The following is a 19704-nucleotide window of genomic DNA, read 5'->3' on the forward strand; positions in this document are numbered from 1 at the left end:
AAATTTCACTCAAATCTTCACCCAAATAATATTTGCCAAATATATTTGAAAATCTATGGCCAAACGCTAGCTTAGTGTTGTTATATGCTGGAGACTGTATACTTCTAGTTTACTGCCTATACTTCTTTGCTCATTTGGTTGAGGATAACATGGCCTGGTGAAATGAAGAGTTTAGACATGGAAGTCGGACTAATGATTATGATTGTGTTACTTTGAAACAGTATTCAGTGTTGATTAAAACTCCCTTAATATAATAAGAGTCATACTATTTGCTTTTCTACACACCATCAGTAAGTTATTTATGGGATGTTTGTCTGAATATCAATTATTTATTCCTCAAATTATTTCTCACAACCAAGAACAAAACATCAATTAATAGATAAAATACTCATTTTAAATATTATTATTATTTTTTAAGGCCTAAAGGACGTGTAAAATTCAAATTGAACAAGTAAAAGTTAACGGAAGGAGTATGTTGGAGTACCACCCACATATGTCTCTGTAAAGCAAGCAACTAAGAGAAAGAATGTTGACAAATTGGAAGATAATTTCCAAGACAAACATTCAACGATCACCGTTGATGTTAATTTTAACTGATAAATTTGAGAATACAATATTCTTTTAAGATAAATTATTACATAATTTGAACATAGGTAAAGATCATAAATGCTCAAGACTATTAAAAGCGTTTCATCAATTTTTCAAGGTTGACCCTCATGACCCAATTTTACAAGGTTTTATTTTCTTTCAGAATAATAGATTATTTTAGGATTTTTGCTAATTACAAATATAATTTTTCCCTTTCAAAACCCATCATTAATAAAATAGAAAATTATTAAGTCACCTGGAACTCGTAAGTTTCGGTTTGCTGCTCAGTTGAACGCCGGTAGACAAACTCCGAATTTCAGTCAATGGCTAGCGAAAACCAGGACCCGGCTATTCGGATCCTCTGCCGGAGGCTCCAGATTATCAAGAACGAATCGGGTATTCAATGGCTCATCGGCTCTCCATTCTTCCCTCGCTACACCGTTATCTCTACTTTCCGATGTATCCACACTACCTCCTCCAATCCTCTATCGCCGGATTTCTCTAAAGAATCAGGTAGTCAAAGCAGTCTAATTTCAGCTAGTTCAATTCTTCGGCTTTTATCTGTGTATGATTTTAACTATTTATTATTTATTGAAAGATGATATAAGAACATTGCTCCCCAAGGGTTTTGAAGTTATTGGAGCTTTAATTGTCGGAAAAGACTGTACTTTTGACAAAATTGCGAAGGAGGCGATTAATGCAGCTTGTAATATGAGGAAAAGTTTGTCCAGTGATGCAAATTTGGGGAATCAGGAGCTGATCGGGGCTGTGGTGGATTTGAATAATGCTAAGGATGTTCGTTTTTTCGTGTCCAAGGATGGACAATTGGACAGTCTTGAGAGTGTTAGTTCAATTGTGTATGAAGATAATCCTGAAAAGTTTGTTTGGGAAAGAGGTTGTTTGCTCCATTGTGCTCTTCAAGTAAAGTTGCCTTTATATTATCAGCCAAGCAAACCTAATGGTGAGTGCTTTCTTATTTTTTCTCCCTGCATAAATTCATAGTCCGTTCATCTCTCTATTTTGTTAACTCATCCATGCTTTTACTGGACACTATCAAATTCAAATTTTTATTCTAGCCGCTTCCTGGATAATTGTAGTATGTTTTCTACTGTGCTTTTCCTTTTTGCTCAAATTCAGAAGTCTGGAGTGAGTATTGGTAGTATACCAGTGTTGAACGTCTCCTGAATTGGCTGTTTATGGTCGTGAAAGTTGATTGTGTTAAATTAACAGTAGATGTATATAGAGCTGGATATTAATGCTAGTAGATTTTAGAAAATTGGAAAATTGCAAGATTCTCTTTTTAGTCTTAATCTGTTAACAATTCAAATTTGATCCTTCAGTGATACCTTAATGAGGGTGAATGAGAAGCATGTGGAAGAGCAATTATAGTAATCAAATCAAGAAAGAATTGTCCAAATACCATCCTTGAGTTTTCTTTTTTGTTGATGAATTAAGTACTAGAATGCTATCTGTGAGTGTTGATCCGAGTCACCAATTGAGCAAGGTGGGTAACTCCTAGGGAGGAAACAAAAGATATGTTTCTAGCTGAGAAATATCTAGAAGGATTAGGCAACCAAGACAGGTAATTTCTCTATCATCATTTTTGCAACTTTTTAGTTCCATTGCTTCGAGTTCCCAACCGAAGAATGTATGAATGAACATTATCTAAATGAAGAGATCTCTATTGTCTTTATGTGTTTCTTTGTATTGATTACAACTCTTCTAGGTAACTAAAATATATTTTTATGCATCAAAATGAAGTGATCTTTTTAGGCTTTGCTTTCCTACATATCAGAGGTAGTAGTGTGTAAGATGTGCATCCACAGCCTTGCAATTCCTAGTTGCTGACTATAGCTTGTTTTATTTAACAGATGTACATGAGATATATATGCGTGCAGCTGATGCTGTTGCTAGTAAATTCAGAGACCCACTAGTTACTTGCCTAATAGAAGCTTTAAATGAAACTTCTGGTGCTATTGTTCTTCGTGGTTCAGAACTGAGCACAGATAGTTCAAGTTCTTCCTCTGAACTTAAAGGTTCTGATACAAAAGCTTTGTTATGTTCACACTTCTCTTCAAGGAGCAAAGATATTACCTCATTTTCTTCAATAGAGGAGGTATATTTCACCTCAAAATTCAAATACTATTATAGTCAAAGTGCAAATGTGATTTCTTCAATCCTAGCTGGAAGTTATATTTAATTGAGTTTTTTAAAACTGGAAGTTATATTTAATTTACTTCAATTCGTTGCAGGCATGTATACAACTGTTTTAAAACATTTGCTGTTTAGAGTGCAGATAAAATCCAAGTAAGCTTTCTGCTGAACAAATCAATGAATTCTGTGAAACCTTCTGCACCTATTGCTGAATATTATCCAGGTAATGATACTTTAATAGATAACATGGCTTGTCTTTGTTTTATTTATTCTGCTTTTGTGGGGATATAATGAGAATAACTTGGTCTAGTTTGTGGTCCCCTAATCAGTTGGTGAATTGTTTTCTTTCAGCCACCCAAGAAACTCAACTTCTGGTCGTAGGTCATAAACTAGAAGTGCTTTGTTATGCATCAAAAGATCTTTCGCTGGCTTATGGCATTTCAAAGTTGGTCATCCCTGCACTAGTTGACCAGTTACACTCCATGAGGAAAGTTAGTATTCCTGACCTTTTAAAAAGGCATCCAGAGGTGAGCACACTATGTCATTTCTCCAATTTGCTGGGTGCTCCAGCTTTATAGTATCTTCTTCTTTTTATTAATTTGATGTTGAGGTTGCTTGGGATGTGTCACGACCCGATTTCTCGAATCATGACCCCCGGCCGCGCCACCTCGCGAGCGAGCCATCCTGCGAAAGAGTGAAACAAGTGAGATCTTAAGGAACCAATAAGACACATGCTGCACGAAAGTGAAACAAAAGAGGAAATCTTTCTAAGGACATCCTGTAGCCTCCCGAAGATAAGTTACGGACGTCTCCGCACCGATCCGCAAGACTCTACTAGACGTTAGCTCTGTACAAGTGAGACCGGTGAACCTGAGGCTCTGATACCAATTTGTCACGACCCGATTTCTCGAGTCATGATGGCACCTACTATACCCTACCAGTAGGTAAGCCAACCCGTAACCCAGAACATCAAGCAATGAGCAAAAGGGCAGAAACTAGCGAAAACAATAATCTAAACAAGGATAACAAACGGAAGCAACCCAAAATAAATATATACAGAAATCCCTCCCAGAACCTGGAAGTCACTAGTACAGAGCTATCTAATAAAGAGTACAAGTCCCAAAAGTGGACCACAACAGAGCGTGTCTCAAAGACAACAAGACTAGCTAAAACAAAAGAAGGAGACAGAACAAACCCCAAAACGCCAAGTGCTCGCCCTCGTCTCCGAATCACAACTGCAAAAGAAGGCTGGAACTAATCACCGCTGGTAACTGGTACTGGGACCTGCATCACGAAATAGATGCAGAGCGTAGCATGAGTACCAACACAACAGGTACTCAGTAGGCATCATAGGCCGACTGAGCAAAAAGGGTAAAAACAGTAAGAAAGGATAGAATCTAGACACAGAGAGGTCAAAGCGATAGAAAAGAAGCACACGAGCATACCAGAAACAAACTAAGTACAACTAGACTAAACCTAACTGGACCCCCATAAGCCCAGAAGGTACACTCGTGCACAAGTCAAATAAAACCTGAACGAACCCCCATAAGCTCGACAGGTACATGGAAAAGCTAAGTCTACTGAGAAAGAAGAAAATCGGGCTCTCAGCCCAAAGTAACTAAGATAATCCATCAGACTCCACCCAGCCAGCAGTGCACTCCCAGCCCAGCTAGAAAGAGTGACCCTAGGGGGCACCCAACCAAACAGTCCACTCCCAGCCCAGCTAGAAAGAGGGACCCGTGAGTGAGGTAGATATCGCGAGTCGTCCTACCGTGCAGTCAGCTCCCAGCCCAGCTAGAAAGAGCGACCCGGGGACACCCAGCCAGCAGCACACTCCCAGCCCAGCTAGAAAGAGAGGCCCGGGGGCGATCGCCGATATCACCGAGTCTACCCAGCCACGATACGTTCCCAGCCCAGCTAGAAAGAACGACCCCGGGGGTGATGGTATCTCCAATAGGATCCAATCCCACAAAACCACGTGGAACGCCGTCCACTCTAAGAAATCACAGAAAAGGCTCCAAGCCTATACTATCTCAATCCCACGCCTCTGTGATGCACTAAACCTTCGAGAATGCGTCGGAACCGCAGAATAAGAGGGAGAAGATACAGAAGTGCAACAAGTAGCGATAACGCCTAATCTAAGGCTCAAACTATCAGACTCAAGTCTGCTATTCCAGTCTACAAGGAGCTAAGTCATCCGAACGACGTCGGCAGAAAGTCAAGGCTATCCAGCCCACACGGGTCATAAGTCTAAGGCAATGCTAGCCTAACCTAGACTAAGGCATACAATACAAAGCATACAAGCATACAATAACATTTAGCACATAGACATGCAACTCTACTAAACCGGATAACATGATACTATACCCGAAATATGGCCAATCGATCCTAACATAAGGTATCTAATCAAAGTAAGGTAGTAAACTGTATCCACCCCCAATTCACTCCAATCGACATGTTTTTACACAATTAAGCTCAATCTAAAAAAAGGAAAGCCGTAGCCTACCTTAAGGCCAACCGGCGCTCTCCAATCACTTTACCGGAGCTTTCCCTTTCCGAACAGTCTCAAACGCTGCCCCGCTATCAAAAATAGAGTCACAACGTTACTATGGTCATTTAGACACCAAAATCACAACAAACGGAGACGGGTAATTTTGGAGTCAAAACGGGAATCGTGGGACCCGCATCGAACTGTCGAATTTGACTCCGTCAAGAGACCCTAAACACACTCCAAACTTGTGTTCCAAAATGGAACACAATCCGAGGCTCAAAACACAGCAAAACCAACAAGCAAGAAACTCACTTTAAACAACTAAAGAAACCCTACTGCAGCAGTCCAAAATCGAAATAAACGAAAATCAAAAGGTGCCCAGCACTCTTTAAACACTCTACAACGAAGTCACGACAATTCTCAACATGTGGGACTTCGAATCACCCAAAACCGAGCTAAAATGAGTGAGATATGACCAAAACAAAAATTCCAAAAACAAGGACTCGAAAACAGTACACAGTCAGGTTTTTCGCGAAATTACCTCAAACGGGAACCCCAAACCACTATCCGAGCTCACCAACGCGTTGCCCTCGAAAAATCTCACAACTTTGCCTTTTGAATCGCCCAAATCGGACAAAAGATGAGAGAGTTAAGAGAGTTTGAAGTTTGGGAATTGTTGCTGATTTCTGCATTTATTGCAGAATCTGCAACAATTTCCAAAAACTTAACTCCGACGGGTGCTCCGATCTCGTTCGGAACCCCGTGCACGCAAACGAGATATGCAACCATACCAAATTCGATATTCCAGACTCAACGGCGCAGTCGAAATTTCCATCAGAGGTCATTTCGATAAAAAGTGGGTCCCACTTCCAAAGGCCATTTTAAGTCAAAACCCACAAAAGGGCTCGGAAAGATATCGAAAACCTCGGGACACAAAAGAAGGGTCAATTAGACCAAACTCAACATTCCGGAGCTAACCGCACTGACGGAATTCTCATCCGAGCGCGTTTACTCAAAATGTTGACCAAAGTCAAATTTAAGCCAAAATTCAAAGGCTAAAACGCCTAATCACACCGACTCACACTGAAAACCGGATCAGTCACCATGCACTAGCCAAATGACCCTTCCGAGCTGATGAAACGTCAGAACTGATTCGATGTCACTCATGAACTTTGATCAAAATGATCGTTCAAGTTCAAAAGCTCAAAACAAAAAACACAAGAAAACAACGACCAGGTGACCGAACTGTCAGTCCCAGCAAGTCGTAAATGACTTGGGGTCGCTATAGGAACGCTCTAAACGACACACAGAAGGCAAGACACAAAAATGACCAGAGGGTCATTACAATATCCACTACTAAAAAGGACTTTCGTCCGCGAAAGTAAGGGTCAAGAAGTACCTGAAGGCTCAAACAAGCTGGGAAACTGCTCTCGCATCTCCTGCTCGTCTCCCAGGTAGCCTCCTCGACTGGACGATGCCTCCAACGACCTTAACAACAGGAATGGCTCTCGAGCGCAATCTCCTCACATCTCGGGCTAGAATGGCAACTGGCTCCTCTACAAATGTCAAACGATCATCCAACTCGACTGCATCATACTGGAGCACATGAGACTCATCAGGAACATACCGCCGCAACATCGAGACATGGAAAACCGGGTGGATGGCTGAAAATGCTGGAGGTAAGGCCAACTCATAAGCAACCTCCCCAACTGTCCGGAGTATCTCAAAAGGCCCAATGTACCTGGGGCTAAGCTTGCCCCGCCTCCCAAACCTCATCACGCCCTTCATGGGCGACACACGGAGGAATACCCGATCACCAACAGAGAATCTCAAAGGCCGGCGCCTCCGATCCGCATAACTCTGGTGCCTACTCTGAGCCGTCCTGAGCCTATCCTGAATCACCCTCACCTGATCCAGGGCCTCCTGAAGCAAATCTGTACCACGCGGCCTAGGCTCTGTAGACTCAAACCAACCAACTGGAGAGCGACAACGCCTACCATATAATGCCTCGAATGGGGCCATCTGAATACTAGAGTGGTAGCTGTTGTTGTACGCAAACTCCGCCAAAGGTAAGAACTGGTCCCACTGACCTCCAAAATCCATAACACAGGCCCGCAACATATCCTCAAGGACCTGAATAGTACGCTCCGACTGGCCATCCGTCTGCGGGTGGAAAGCTGTGCTAAGGTCAACCCGAGTGCCCAACTCATCCTGAAAGGTCCTCCAAAAGCTGGACGTGAACTGAGAGCCCCTATCTGATATAATAGAAACTGGCACCCCATGAAGTCGAACCACCTCCCGAATGTAGATACGAGCCAACCTCTCGGCGCTAAATGAACACTGAACAGGAAGGAAATGTGCTGACTTGGTCAATCGATCAACGATGACCCAAATGCTGTCAACACCTCTAGGAGTCCGAGGCAACCCCACAATGAAGTCCATAGTGATACGCTCCCACTTCCACTCCGGAATGGGTAATCTCTGAAACACACCACCAGGCCTCAAATGCTCGGCCTTTACCTGCTGGCAGCACAAGCAACGGGAAACAAAGTCAGCAATATCTCTCCTCATGCCACTCCACCAGTAATGCTGCCTCAGATCACGATACATCTTCGCTGTGCCCGGATGGATAGAGTATCTAGACTCATGGCCCTCAGAAAGTATCAACTGTATCAAATCCCCAACTCTCGGAACACAGATGCGGCCGACGAATCTTAACACTCCATCAGGATCTAAGGAAGCCTGACCACCATCACCCGCTAACACTCGATCTCTAAGGGCCACCAAGGCCTCATCCTCAAACTGACAACCACGGATCCTATCAAGCAAGGAAGACTGAACTCCCATATGGGCCAAGACACGTCTAGAATCTGAGATATCCAACCGAACCATGCTATTGGCTAAGAACTGAATGTCCATAGCCAAGGGTCGTTCCTCAACAGATAAGAAGGCTAGACTACCCATACTCACCGCTTTTCGGCTCAAGGCGTCCGCTACCACATTCGCCTTGCCCGGATGATAGAGAATAGAGAGGTCATAGTCCTTCAGGAGCTCAATCCAACGACGCTGCCTCGAATTAAGGTCCCTCTGGCTCATGATGTACTGAAGACTCCTGTGATCGGTATAGATCTCACATCGAACTCCATACAAGTAGTGCCTCCAAATCTTAAGTGCGAAAACTACCGCCGCCAACTCTAAGTCATGGGTGGGGTAGTTGCGCTCATGAATCTTAAGCTGCCTCGACGCATAAGCAATAACCCGGCCCTGCTGCATCAATACACAACCCAAACCAACGCCGGATGCGTCACAATATACCGTGAAGCCCTCGCCCTCAACTGGAAGAGTCAATATAGGAGCGGTGGTCAATAACTCCTTGAGCCTCAAAAAGCTCGCCTCACACTCCTCTGACCAAACAAAGGGAACATCAACACGAGTCAACCGGTCAGAGGTGCTGCCAAGGTAGAGAAACTCTCCACAAATCGTCTGTAGTAGCCTGCTAGTCCGACGAAGCTCCGAATCTCAGTAACTGAGGTGGGCCTAGCCCAATCACGAATAGCCTCAATCTTCGCCGGATCTACCATAATGCCCTCCTTAGATACAACATGCCCCAAGAACGCCACAGAGTCTAACCAAAACTGGCACTTTGAGAACTTGGCATAAAGCCGCTGATCTCTCAAAGTCTGGAGCACAACTCTCAAATGCTGCTCATGATCACCCCTACTCCGCGAGTATATCAAAATATCATCAATGAAGACTATGACGAATGAATCAAGATAAGGCCTGAACACACGCGTCATCAAGTCCATAAAGGCGCAGGGGCATTAGTCAACCCAAATGACATCACCAAGAACTCATAATGGCCATAACGGGTCCTAAATGCAGTCTTAGGGATGTCCGCTGCCCTAATCCTCAACTGGTGGTAACCGGACCTCAAATCAATCTTAGAGAACACTGAAGCTCCCTGAAGCTGGTCAAATAGGTCATCGATCCTAGGCAGAGGATATCGATTCTTCACTGTCACCTTATTCAACTGTCTATAGTCAATGCACATGCGCATAGTACCGTCCTTCTTCTTAACAAAAAGAACGGGAGCGCCCCAAGGTGATACACTAGGTCTGATAAATCCCTTACCCAAGAGATCCTGAAGCTGAACACTGAGCTCCTTGAGCTCTGCAGGAGCCATCCGATATGGCGGAATAGAAATAGGTCGAGTACCTGGCTCAAGCTCAATCGGGAAATCAACATCACGCTCTGGGGGTAGGCCAGGTAGATCAGTAGGAAACACATCTAAGAAGTCACGAACAACAGGAACTGACTCAACCGGAGGAACCTCCCTACTCACATCACGTACATAGGCCAAATATGATAAGCATCCGCTAGCCACTAGCCTCCTAGCACGAATAAAAGAGATAACCCCAACTGGTGTGCTACCACGAGATCCCTGCCACACCACCGGAGGAATACCGGGAATGGCTAAGGTACGGTCTTAGAAAAGCAGTCTAAAACAGCGCGATAAGGGGATAACCAATCCATGCCCAGAATCACATCGAAATCAACCATGTCAAGCAATATAAGGTCAGCCCGGGTGTCACGCCCCTGGATAGTAACTAAGCAAGATCGAAATACCTGATCCACTACTAAAGACTCACCCACGGGGGTCGACACACGCAACGGCGCTACCAGAGGCTCAGATATCATACTCAATCGAGAGGCATAGTAAATAGAAACGTACGAAAAAGTAGAGCCTGGATCAAATAAAGCCAAGGCGGGCTGCTGGCATAAAAGAATAGTACCTGTGATCACATCGTCTGACGCCTCAGCCTCCGCCCTCGCTGGAGCTGCATAGAAGTGGCTATGTCTGCCTCTGCCCTGACCATCAGACCTACCACCTGACCTGCCTCCTCGGGACCACCCCGTATACCCTGCTGACCACCTCTACGGTCCTGACCCTGACCACGGCCTCTAACTGGAGGTGCTGGTAAAGCTAGGGGAGCTGCATGAGGAGCGGGAGCAATCCGACTATGCTGAGGGCAGTCCCTGGCCCAATGACCCATCTCACCACACTCATAGCAACCCTGTCGAGGGCGACTCCCAGAAGAACGACTACCATGGCCTGAAGAACCCGACTGAAACACCTCGCGGCCCTGACTCGAACTAGCCTCACTCCGACCACCATCTGATGCCTGAAGAGAGGCCTGTGTAGGTCTGCTAGACTGACCCTGTCGAAACCGTCGTCCGGCCCTGTCATGATAATCTCTAGACCTGGGGCGTGAGTCACTGTAGCTGCCCTCATACCTAGCCCTCTTCTCGCTGCCCCCTTGGGCCTCGCGACGAAGATGCTCCATAGTACTAGCATGGTCAACTACGTCTAAAAAAGATCGACCCGCAGAAACTAAGGACTGGGTCTCAAGCCGAAGCTGCAATCTCAACCCACGAACAAAGCACCTAACTCTCTCCTCCTCTGTAGGTAATATCATCTCGCATGACGGGAGAGCTCGTGGAACCTAGTCTCGTACTCTGCCACCGACATGGAACCCTGCTCCAACCTGCAGAACTGATCCCTGAGGTGGTCTCTGACGCTACGAGGGATAAACTTGGCCAAGAAGGCCTCAGAAAACTCATCCCATGATACCAGTGGAGATCCAACTGGCCTGGTCTGAATGAAGGTGCGCCACCACTGCCTGGCTGGCCCATCTAGCTGGTAAGCAATGAAGTCGGCCCCTCTAGACTCCACAAGGCCCAAAGTGCGAAGCCTCTCATGGCAAGTAGTAAGAAACTCGTGGGCATCCTCACCCACAGCCCCAGAAAACCTCGGTGGTGTCAACCTGAGAAACACACCAAGCATCTTCTGGTCCTCAAGCGGCATAGGTCTATCCGCTGCCAAGGGCTGTACTCCCTCAGGTGGTACCTGGACCTGAGGTGCCTCACTGAAGGCTGATCCTGCGGTACTAGTGCTGGTGTAGCTGGGGCAGGTGGCTGTGCATCCCCCCAAGCACACCTAAGAGCTGAGCAATAGCGGCCTGGAGATCTGGAGTCAAAACTAGTCCAGGTGGCGGCTGGGATGGCCCTGGCCCCACCGACTGATCTGGTATACGAAGTGCTGAAGGGTCTGCTACTGGCTCTGGATCCTCCTCTCTCTCCTGGACTGATGCTGCGGCCCTCTCTCGATCTCGGGGTCGGCGTCTACCCCAAGCTCGGGCTCTGTCTGCAGGCCTGGGTGCATCACCCCCGGCCGCGCCACCTCGCGAGCGAGCCATCCTGCGAAAGAGTGAAACAAGTGAGATCTTAAGGAACCAATAAGACACATGCTGCACGAAAGTGAAACAAAAGAGGAAATCTTTCTAAGGACATCCTGTAGCCTCCCGAAGATAAGTTACGGACGTCTCCGCACCGATCCGCAAGACTCTACTAGACGTTAGCTCTGTACAAGTGAGACCGGTGAACCTGAGGCTCTGATACCAATTTGTCACGACCCGATTTCTCGAGTCATGATGGCACCTACTATACCCTACCAGTAGGTAAGCCAACCCGTAACCCAGAACATCAAGCAATGAGCAAAAGGGCAGAAACTAGCGAAAACAATAATCTAAACAAGGATAACAAACGGAAGCAACCCAAAATAAATATATACAGAAATCCCTCCCAGAACCTGGAAGTCACTAGTACAGAGCTATCTAATAAAGAGTACAAGTCCCAAAAGTGGACCGCAACAGAGCGTGTCTCAAAGACAACAAGACTAGCTAAAACAAAAGAAGGAGACAGAACAAACCCCAAAACGCCAAGTGCTCGCCCTCGTCTCCGAATCACAACTGCAAAAGAAGGCTGGAACTAATCACCGCTGGTAACTGGTACTGGGACCTGCATCACGAAATAGATGCAGAGCGTAGCATGAGTACCAACACAACAGGTACTCAGTAGGCATCATAGGCCGACTGAGCAAAAAGGGTAAAAACAATAAGAAAGGATAGAATCTAGACACAGAGAGGTCAAAGCGGATAAGAAAAGGAAGCACACGAGCATACCAGAAACAAACTAAGTACAACTAGACTAAACCTAACTGGACCCCCATAAGCCCAGAAGGTACACTCTTGCACAAGCTCAAATAAAACCTGAACGAACCCCCATAAGCTCGACAGGTACATGGAAAAGCTAAGTCTACTGAGAAAGAAGAAAATCGGGCTCTCAGCCCAAAGTAACTAAGATAATCCATCAGACTCCACCCAGCCAGCAGTGCACTCCCAGCCCAGCTAGAAAGAGTGACCCTAGGGGGCACCCAACCAAACAGTCCACTCCCAGCCCAGCTAGAAAGAGGGACCCGTGAGTGAGGTAGATATCGCGAGTCGTCCTACCGTGCAGTCAGCTCCCAGCCCAGCTAGAAAGAGCGACCCGGGGACACCCAGCCAGCAGCACAATCCCAGCCCAGCTAGAAAGAGAGGCCCGGGGGCGATCGCCGATATCACCGAGTCTACCCAGCCAGCGATACGTTCCCAACCCAGCTAGAAAGAACGACCCCGGGGGTGATGGTATCTCCAATAGGATCCAATCCCACAATAACCACCGTGGAACGCCGTCCACTCTAAGAAATCACAGAAAAGGCTCCAAGCCTATACTATCTCAATCCCACGCCTCTAGTGATGCACTAAACCTTCGAGAATGCGTCGGAACCGCAGAATAAGAGGGAGAAGATACAGAAGTGCAGCAAGCAGCGATAACGCCTAATCTAAGGCTCAAACTATCAGACTCAAGTCTGCTACTCCAGTCTACAAGGAGCTAAGTCATCCGAACGACGTCGGTAGAAAGTCAAGGCTATCCAGCCCACACGGGTCATAAGTATAAGGCAATGCTAGCCTAACCTAGACTAAGGCATACAATACAAAGCATACAAGCATACAATAGCATTTAGCACATAGACATGCAACTCTACTAAACCGGATAACATGATACTATACCCGAAATATGGCCAATCGATCCTAACATGAGGTATCTAATCAAAGTAAGGTAGTAAACTGGTACCCACCCCCAATTCACTCCAATCAACGTGTTTTTACACAATTAAGCTCAATCTAAAAAAAGGAAAGCCGTAGCCTACCTTAAGGCCAACTGTGCGCTCTCCAATCACTTTACCGGAGCTTTCCCTTTCCGAACAGTCTCGAAACGCTGCCCCGCTATCAAAAATAGAGTCACAACGTTACTACGGTCATTTAGACACCAAAATCACAACAAACAAAGACGGGTCAATTTTGGAGTCAAAACGGGAATCGTGGGACCCGCACCGAACTGTTCGAATTTGACTCCGTCAAGAGACCACTAAACAGCACTCCAAACTTGTGTTCCAAAATGGAACACAATCCGAGGCTCAAAACATAGCAAGAACCAACAAGCAAGAAACTCACTTTAAACAACTAATAGAAACCCTACTGCAGCAGTCCAAAAATCGAAATAAACGAAAATCAAAAGGTGCCCAGCACTCTTTGAACACTCTACGATGAAGCCACGACAATTCTCAACACGTGGGACTTCGAATCACCCAAAACCGAGCTAAAATGAGTGAGATATGACCAAAACAAAAATTCCAAAAACAAGGACTCGAAAAAGGTACAACAGTCAGGTTTTTCGCGAAATTACCTCAAACGGGAACCCCAAACCACTATCCGAGCTCACCAACGCGTTGCCCTCGAAAAATCTCACAACTTTCCTTTTGAATCGCCCAAATCGGATGAAAGATGAGAGAGTAAAGAGAGTTTGAAGTTTGGGAATATGTTGCTGATTTTCTGCATTTATTGCAGAAAATCTGCAACAATTTCCAAAACTTTAACTCCGACGTGGTGCTCCGATCTCGTTCGGAACCCCGTGCACGCAAACGAGATATGCAACCATACCAAATTCGATATTCCAGACTCAATGGCGCAGTCGAAATTTCCATCAGAGGTCATTTCGATAAAAAGTGGGTCCCACTTCCAAAGGCCATTTTAAGTCAAAACCCACAAAAGGGCTCGGAAAGATATCGAAAACCTTGGGACACAAAAGAAGGGTCAATCTAGACCAAACTCGACATTCCGGAGCTAACCGCACTGACGGAATTCTCATCCGAGCGCGTTTACTCAAAATGTTGACCAAAGTCAAACTTAAGCCAAAATTCAAAGGCTAAAACGCCTAATCACACCGACTCACACCAAGACCAAACGAACGACCAGGTGACCGAACTGTCAGTCCCAGCAAGTCATAAAAGACTTGGGGTCGCTACAGGAACGCTCTAAACGACACACAGAAGGCAAGACACAAAAATGACCAAGAGGGTCATTACAGGATGTTAGCCGGTTTGGTTCATCACATATTATGTTTAGTGTTAGCAGTAACATACTAGCATTTAACTAGGACAGTTCGTGTGTACAGAGCTACAAAATATGCAATCAAAGGAGATGTCTTGTAAACTTGGACTTCCTTTAGATTGGTAAATAAATGAATTCCTGTAACGTCAGACTCTGACTCAAAGCTATACTGTGTGTTTGTCTTCTTGGAAATTTCTGTTGTCTAATCATTTTCCATCGTTCAAACATTTCTTCAGTAAGAAGTTACAGTGTTTTAGAAATTCTATGATGAGTTGAATTTTAGATAAAGTTTTTCTGTGGCACTCTGGAATGGTAGTTGTGTATTTGTAATTTGAAATTTCTGAAATAGGAAAAGAGTGGTTCAATAGAGTAGGTTGGAAAAATATGAGGATAGTGTCGAGTATAGAGGAACATATACAGTTTACTGGGCGCTAATTCCATTAATTGCAACATAAACTGGTCAAAGAGAGAACATAAATAACAAAGAGTGGAAGGGGAAATGGTTTATCGATAGCAGCACTTACTTTTTTGGTTTTACTTCATCTGGTTTTATCCTTGTTATAATATTATGCATCTTCCTTGGCTCTTCGGAGTCCTTCACTTATCTTTTGACTTTAAGCAATGACTCTTCTTATTGGAAAATAATTTGTTATTCATTTGAACTTATGGATTTACTTGTACCTTCAAACAACTTTTCCTGTAACATTGTTAAACTAGCAACACTCCTGAATTTCCCAGAAGTTAACTGGTGCTGCTCTTAATTTTCTTGCAGTTGCATCCATATCACTTCCTTCCTCCAGGAATTTTACATCCGATTACAGTCTTATATGAACTTAGTTATGGTGAGACAGAACTGAAGCAAGGTGAAACCACTTGAAGCTTGGAATAACTGTGAGTGTTTAATTATCATTCAGCTAAAAATGTGGTTTGACAAGGCTTGTTTTATGGCAGTTGAAACAAGAAGATCCCTTCATTTGAGACTTGGTTTACCTTTTGATCGCCCTCTTCTAAGAATTTCAAATGCCATTGATATAGTAGGGAAGAAACATAGTAGCAACTTAGTCCAGAAAGGTGAGGTGTCAGTATTATATATACATATGTTTAACATGTCTGTTGACTCATGCTTAGAACGCTCTCCATCATGTCATGGCCTTATCAGGTTCTTCTTTTCTCAAGGATGTACATTTGACAATACCAAGTAGTGGTGGTGAGTAGTTATATTTGTTTCCTCTTTTGCCTACCCACTACGGAATTGTAATTGTTTTTATTTGTGCTAACAATGTCACACCCTCTGCAGTTTCCGGAGGTGTGGCTTCTCTGATTCAAGGTTCTTATCAGTACTACCATTACCTCCACGAGGGACTTGATGACTCGGTAATATATTCTTTTTTGAAGGCCCCATAGGTGAAATCTTTTACTGTGCACCCTCATGTGTTGAACATTGTCATACAATTTGGTTGCTGTACTTTTTGGTCAAGAAATCTCTTTTCTGTTCATTGTATGCACACTTTCATATGTATGTACTTTTTAGTTTTAATTTTTATTTTGTTTCCTTGGTTCTTAAGCTTTTCTTTCACTTTCACTCCACTTCTTGTTTTGGAATTTTTAAAAATCTAATTGTATGTTATTGCTTGATGAATCGATAAATGCTACTGTTGGATTACAGTATTACTTAGCTGGGTAGCTTATTTAATAGTCACCATTATATTTACACTAACATTATATACCTCACAGGGTTGGGGCTGTGCTTATCGCTCTCTGCAGACAATCATTTCATGGTTCAAATTGCAAAATTACACTTCAATTGATGTCCCATCACACAGGTAGCGTGAAGTTCCTTTAGCTACAGTGATTGAAGTGCCTTTTTGTTGGTGTGATTAGTTTGTCTGAACGTATTTACATTTGATGCCTTAGGTCAGTACTAATTATACATGCATGTGATTCTTAGCTTGCTCAGTGTTTTTTTCCTTGGCTCACAGCTCTCTTTTCATAACAAGAAACTGCTAGATATAGATCCCAACACACTCCATTTGCATTCACTTCAAAATAACTAAACTAGAGCACTGAAATACGGCCTCATTGGTTTGATGAAAATTGTAATTAGGGTGATTCAAAGAGAACTAAAGGAGGAGCCCCAACGAAATCCATTTTACAGGGTATAGCCTCTTTCCACTTTACAAGCGAGTACAATGTGACTTATTATCTTGCAGATTGCATCACTGTTCCGACAAAAGCAGCCTATTTCTATTTTCATAAATAGTAGTCCCTATGTTCAATCTATGTTCTTTGTTTCCTTTTTTAGTCTGTTTATAAAGAATGTCACTTTCTATTTAATGCTCCATCCGTCCCAACTCATGTGAAGGTGTTTGGCTAAGCATTGAGTTTAAGTGGGAAAAAAAGACATTTGGAACTTGTGGTCTAAATCAATCCACAAAAAAATTGATATAGATCATCTTATTAAAGGGTAAATGAGTAGCTCAAAGTTAAATTGTTACTAAATATAGAAAAATGTCATTCTTTTTGGGACGGATTAAAAAGATAGTCTTTAGTTCCACCCCACACAACTTGTTTAAAACCACAAATTTCAAAGAGCACTTTTGTACATTATACATATCCTTAGTTTGAGAACAAGATTTTCAAAAATCTTTTCTACTTAAACTCCGTGCCTAGTCAAACCAAGACATAAAATGAAAAAGAGAGAGTACATATTAAGCATGCATGTCCACTTTCACAACAAAGACATAGTGACTACTTTGCAGTGATTTAAACAGAGCACCAATTTAGCACCAACTAATCTTATAGTAATCACACTGCAATATGTGCTTATGTAGTCATAAATGAACATCAATATCTTCAGTAAAAATTTATTGTTCTGAAAGTGAATTGCATATTCTTTCAGGGAAATACAACAGGCACTTGTAGAGATTGGTGACAAAGATCCTTCATTTATAGGGTCACGTGAATGGATTGGAGCCATTGAACTGAGTTTTGTGTTAGATAAACTAATTGGAGTAAGTTTGAACCTATTTAGTTTTGTTTTAGATAAATTTTATGCTTTTGACTATCTTTTTCATTCTTTAGCTGTCAATTGTACTCCCCTTTAAACTTCTCAATTTCATTGCTTTACAAAACTTGTTTAACCTTTTATACACCCCAATTTCACGGGCCTATAGACACACTTGGTGAAATGTTTGGTGTGTAAAAGGTTCCCCATGAAACTGGGGTGTATTAAAGTGATTTAGCTACAAGGTCAGGGAGTAAACTATGTATTAAGCCTTTAATTTACTGTTGTGGATAGGCTAGTTGCAAAATCATAAATGTCAGATCTGGAGCCGAGCTTCCTGAAAAGTGTCGAGAGTTGGCATTGCATTTTGAGAATCAAGGAACTCCTATCATGATTGGTAGGTCATACAGTTATTGTAATATGCTTTTGGCTTTAAATGTAGTGGTTTTTGTGAGACCTACTTCAGTATCAAATTTTTTTTGTTAAACAAAATCAGAAAACTTAGCATTTTAGCATGCCTGCAGGTGGTGGTGTTCTTGCCTACACTCTCCTGGGCGTGGATTACAATGATGCAAGCGGAGACTGTGCTTTCCTTATACTAGATCCTCATTTTACCGGCAGTGATGATATCAAGAAAATAGTAAATGGTGGATGGTGTGGGTGGAAGAAAGCTGTTGATAGCAAAGGAAAGCACTTTTTCTTGCATGATAAGTTCTATAACCTTCTGCTCCCTCAACGACCTAATATGGTCTAGTTAATCTTGAATATACAAAAAGACCATGTTCAGATAGACAAACAGACAGAGCCAATCTCTCTGTGCAAGTGTGTTGGGGGTTGGCTGGACTTAATTTATCAACCTGTCTTTATTTTGTTGTCCTTAAATGAAAAGTTCCAATTTTGAGCTTTATGTTTTTAACTGGAAAGAGTGGACAAGGAATTAAAATATTCCCCACCAATGTATTTTGACATCCCACAACTTCGACAGATCGCATAGCCATTTGAAAACCTTCCTTGATACTCATAATTTAAAGCACAAATTTTGTCCTTTTGTGGGTTTGTGGTGGGATCCAAGTAAACATTTGACTGGGTTCACTAAATGCAGGACTGTGAGCTAATGTCAAAATTGGTGCACTGTTCAAGTTTGAAAGAGAGGGTTGTATGCAATTTCAAAGCATCACTTCAGAATGAATTGACGGGACGGGACTATATTGTTTGGACAAACAGTCAATTTAACTCAATTTAGATCTAGATGTGAAGCTTTTTAAATGCGAACCAAAAGTGTAAGATATGAGTTTGCCTTTTTGTTTGTTATAAAAAGAAGTCTCATACAACTAATGTTAGTCGTGAAAGACACGTTACTCTCCATAATTGATACTGGAATTTTTTTGGGGACCCAACACCAAGTGAAAGAAAATGGGAAGTGGGAAAATTGAATTTATCTTTTTAGTTTTGAGTGCAATTTCTGCTTGTAGATGCTATAATAGGAGAAAGTATAAGATGAATAAAAGCAAAACAAAGTGAATGTTTTATTTTATGCTTGCTTCTTTAGTATTCAAACTCTTTAAGAAGTAGAAAAGTTTGAAAATATTGTTTGTCTCAACTTCAAATAAAATACATTATCTCTTTTGACAATGCTTCAAACTTAAAGATGGGTATCTACAGTATTTTGGAGGAAAAAAAAAACAGGAGAAAAGAAAAGGCAAGGGCAGGAAAGAAAATATATTCTCCCTCATTTCTTTCTGTCACTTTTCTTTTTAATTCTTTTATGTGTTAGGTCAGCGTTTAAGTGTGTAGAAAATAGAAAAATATGAAGTTCAGGGGTAATAGGACACCCGTAAAATTGGAGTGTGTAGTTGGATTTCGGGTATAGGTTTGGGGGGTTTTAGACCATTTTCTCTTAAATTTAAGATTATAAAATTCAAAAGTCATAGTTACTTTCTTAAATTTCGTATTAAATTAAAATTAGATAAATACATTAATACGGAGAAATAGAGTAAATTTTACGCACATATCAAGGTGAAAACACGTGAGTTGCGTCATGAATATTGTGTCGATAACAAAGCACTTTTGTTCAAAGTGTTCAACAGTTACAAGTGAGTTCACATTCACATATCTAAGTTAATCCCTCATTCAATTTT

The 19704-nt window shown here is 42.8% G+C and overlaps 1 protein-coding gene across 1 annotated transcript; it reads left to right on the top strand.

Annotated features, from left to right (window-relative positions):
* Positions 1–786: 786 nt before the first annotated feature.
* Positions 787–18566, top strand: LOC125823981 (probable Ufm1-specific protease). The gene is made up of 13 exons (XM_049503331.1): positions 787–1101; positions 1187–1549; positions 2460–2704; positions 2878–2965; positions 3094–3269; positions 15335–15425; positions 15514–15633; positions 15722–15769; positions 15860–15936; positions 16297–16385; positions 17462–17573; positions 17861–17963; positions 18091–18566. Exons 1-13 carry the CDS (start codon positions 912–914, stop codon positions 18318–18320), a joined length of 1932 nt encoding a protein of 643 aa, XP_049359288.1. The 5' UTR covers positions 787–911; the 3' UTR covers positions 18321–18566.
* The last annotated feature ends 1138 nt before the right edge of the window (positions 18567–19704 follow it).

This window comes from Solanum verrucosum, unplaced genomic scaffold, assembly GCF_900185275.1.
Source record: "Solanum verrucosum unplaced genomic scaffold, falcon-dt-bn FXZP01000088.1, whole genome shotgun sequence".
Taxonomy (NCBI): domain Eukaryota; kingdom Viridiplantae; phylum Streptophyta; class Magnoliopsida; order Solanales; family Solanaceae; genus Solanum; species Solanum verrucosum.

Bases quoted from the DNA above. Each gene is read 5' to 3' on its own strand.
- LOC125823981 (XM_049503331.1), top strand. From the start codon at position 912: ATGGCTAGCGAAAACCAGGACCCGGCTATTCGGATCCTCTGCCGGAGG. The intron at 15,426-15,513 runs GTGAAACCACTT...GTTTTATGGCAG, and splicing joins TGAGACAGAACTGAAGCAAG to TTGAAACAAGAAGATCCCTT. The intron at 15,937-16,296 runs GTAATATATTCT...TATACCTCACAG, and splicing joins ACGAGGGACTTGATGACTCG to GGTTGGGGCTGTGCTTATCG.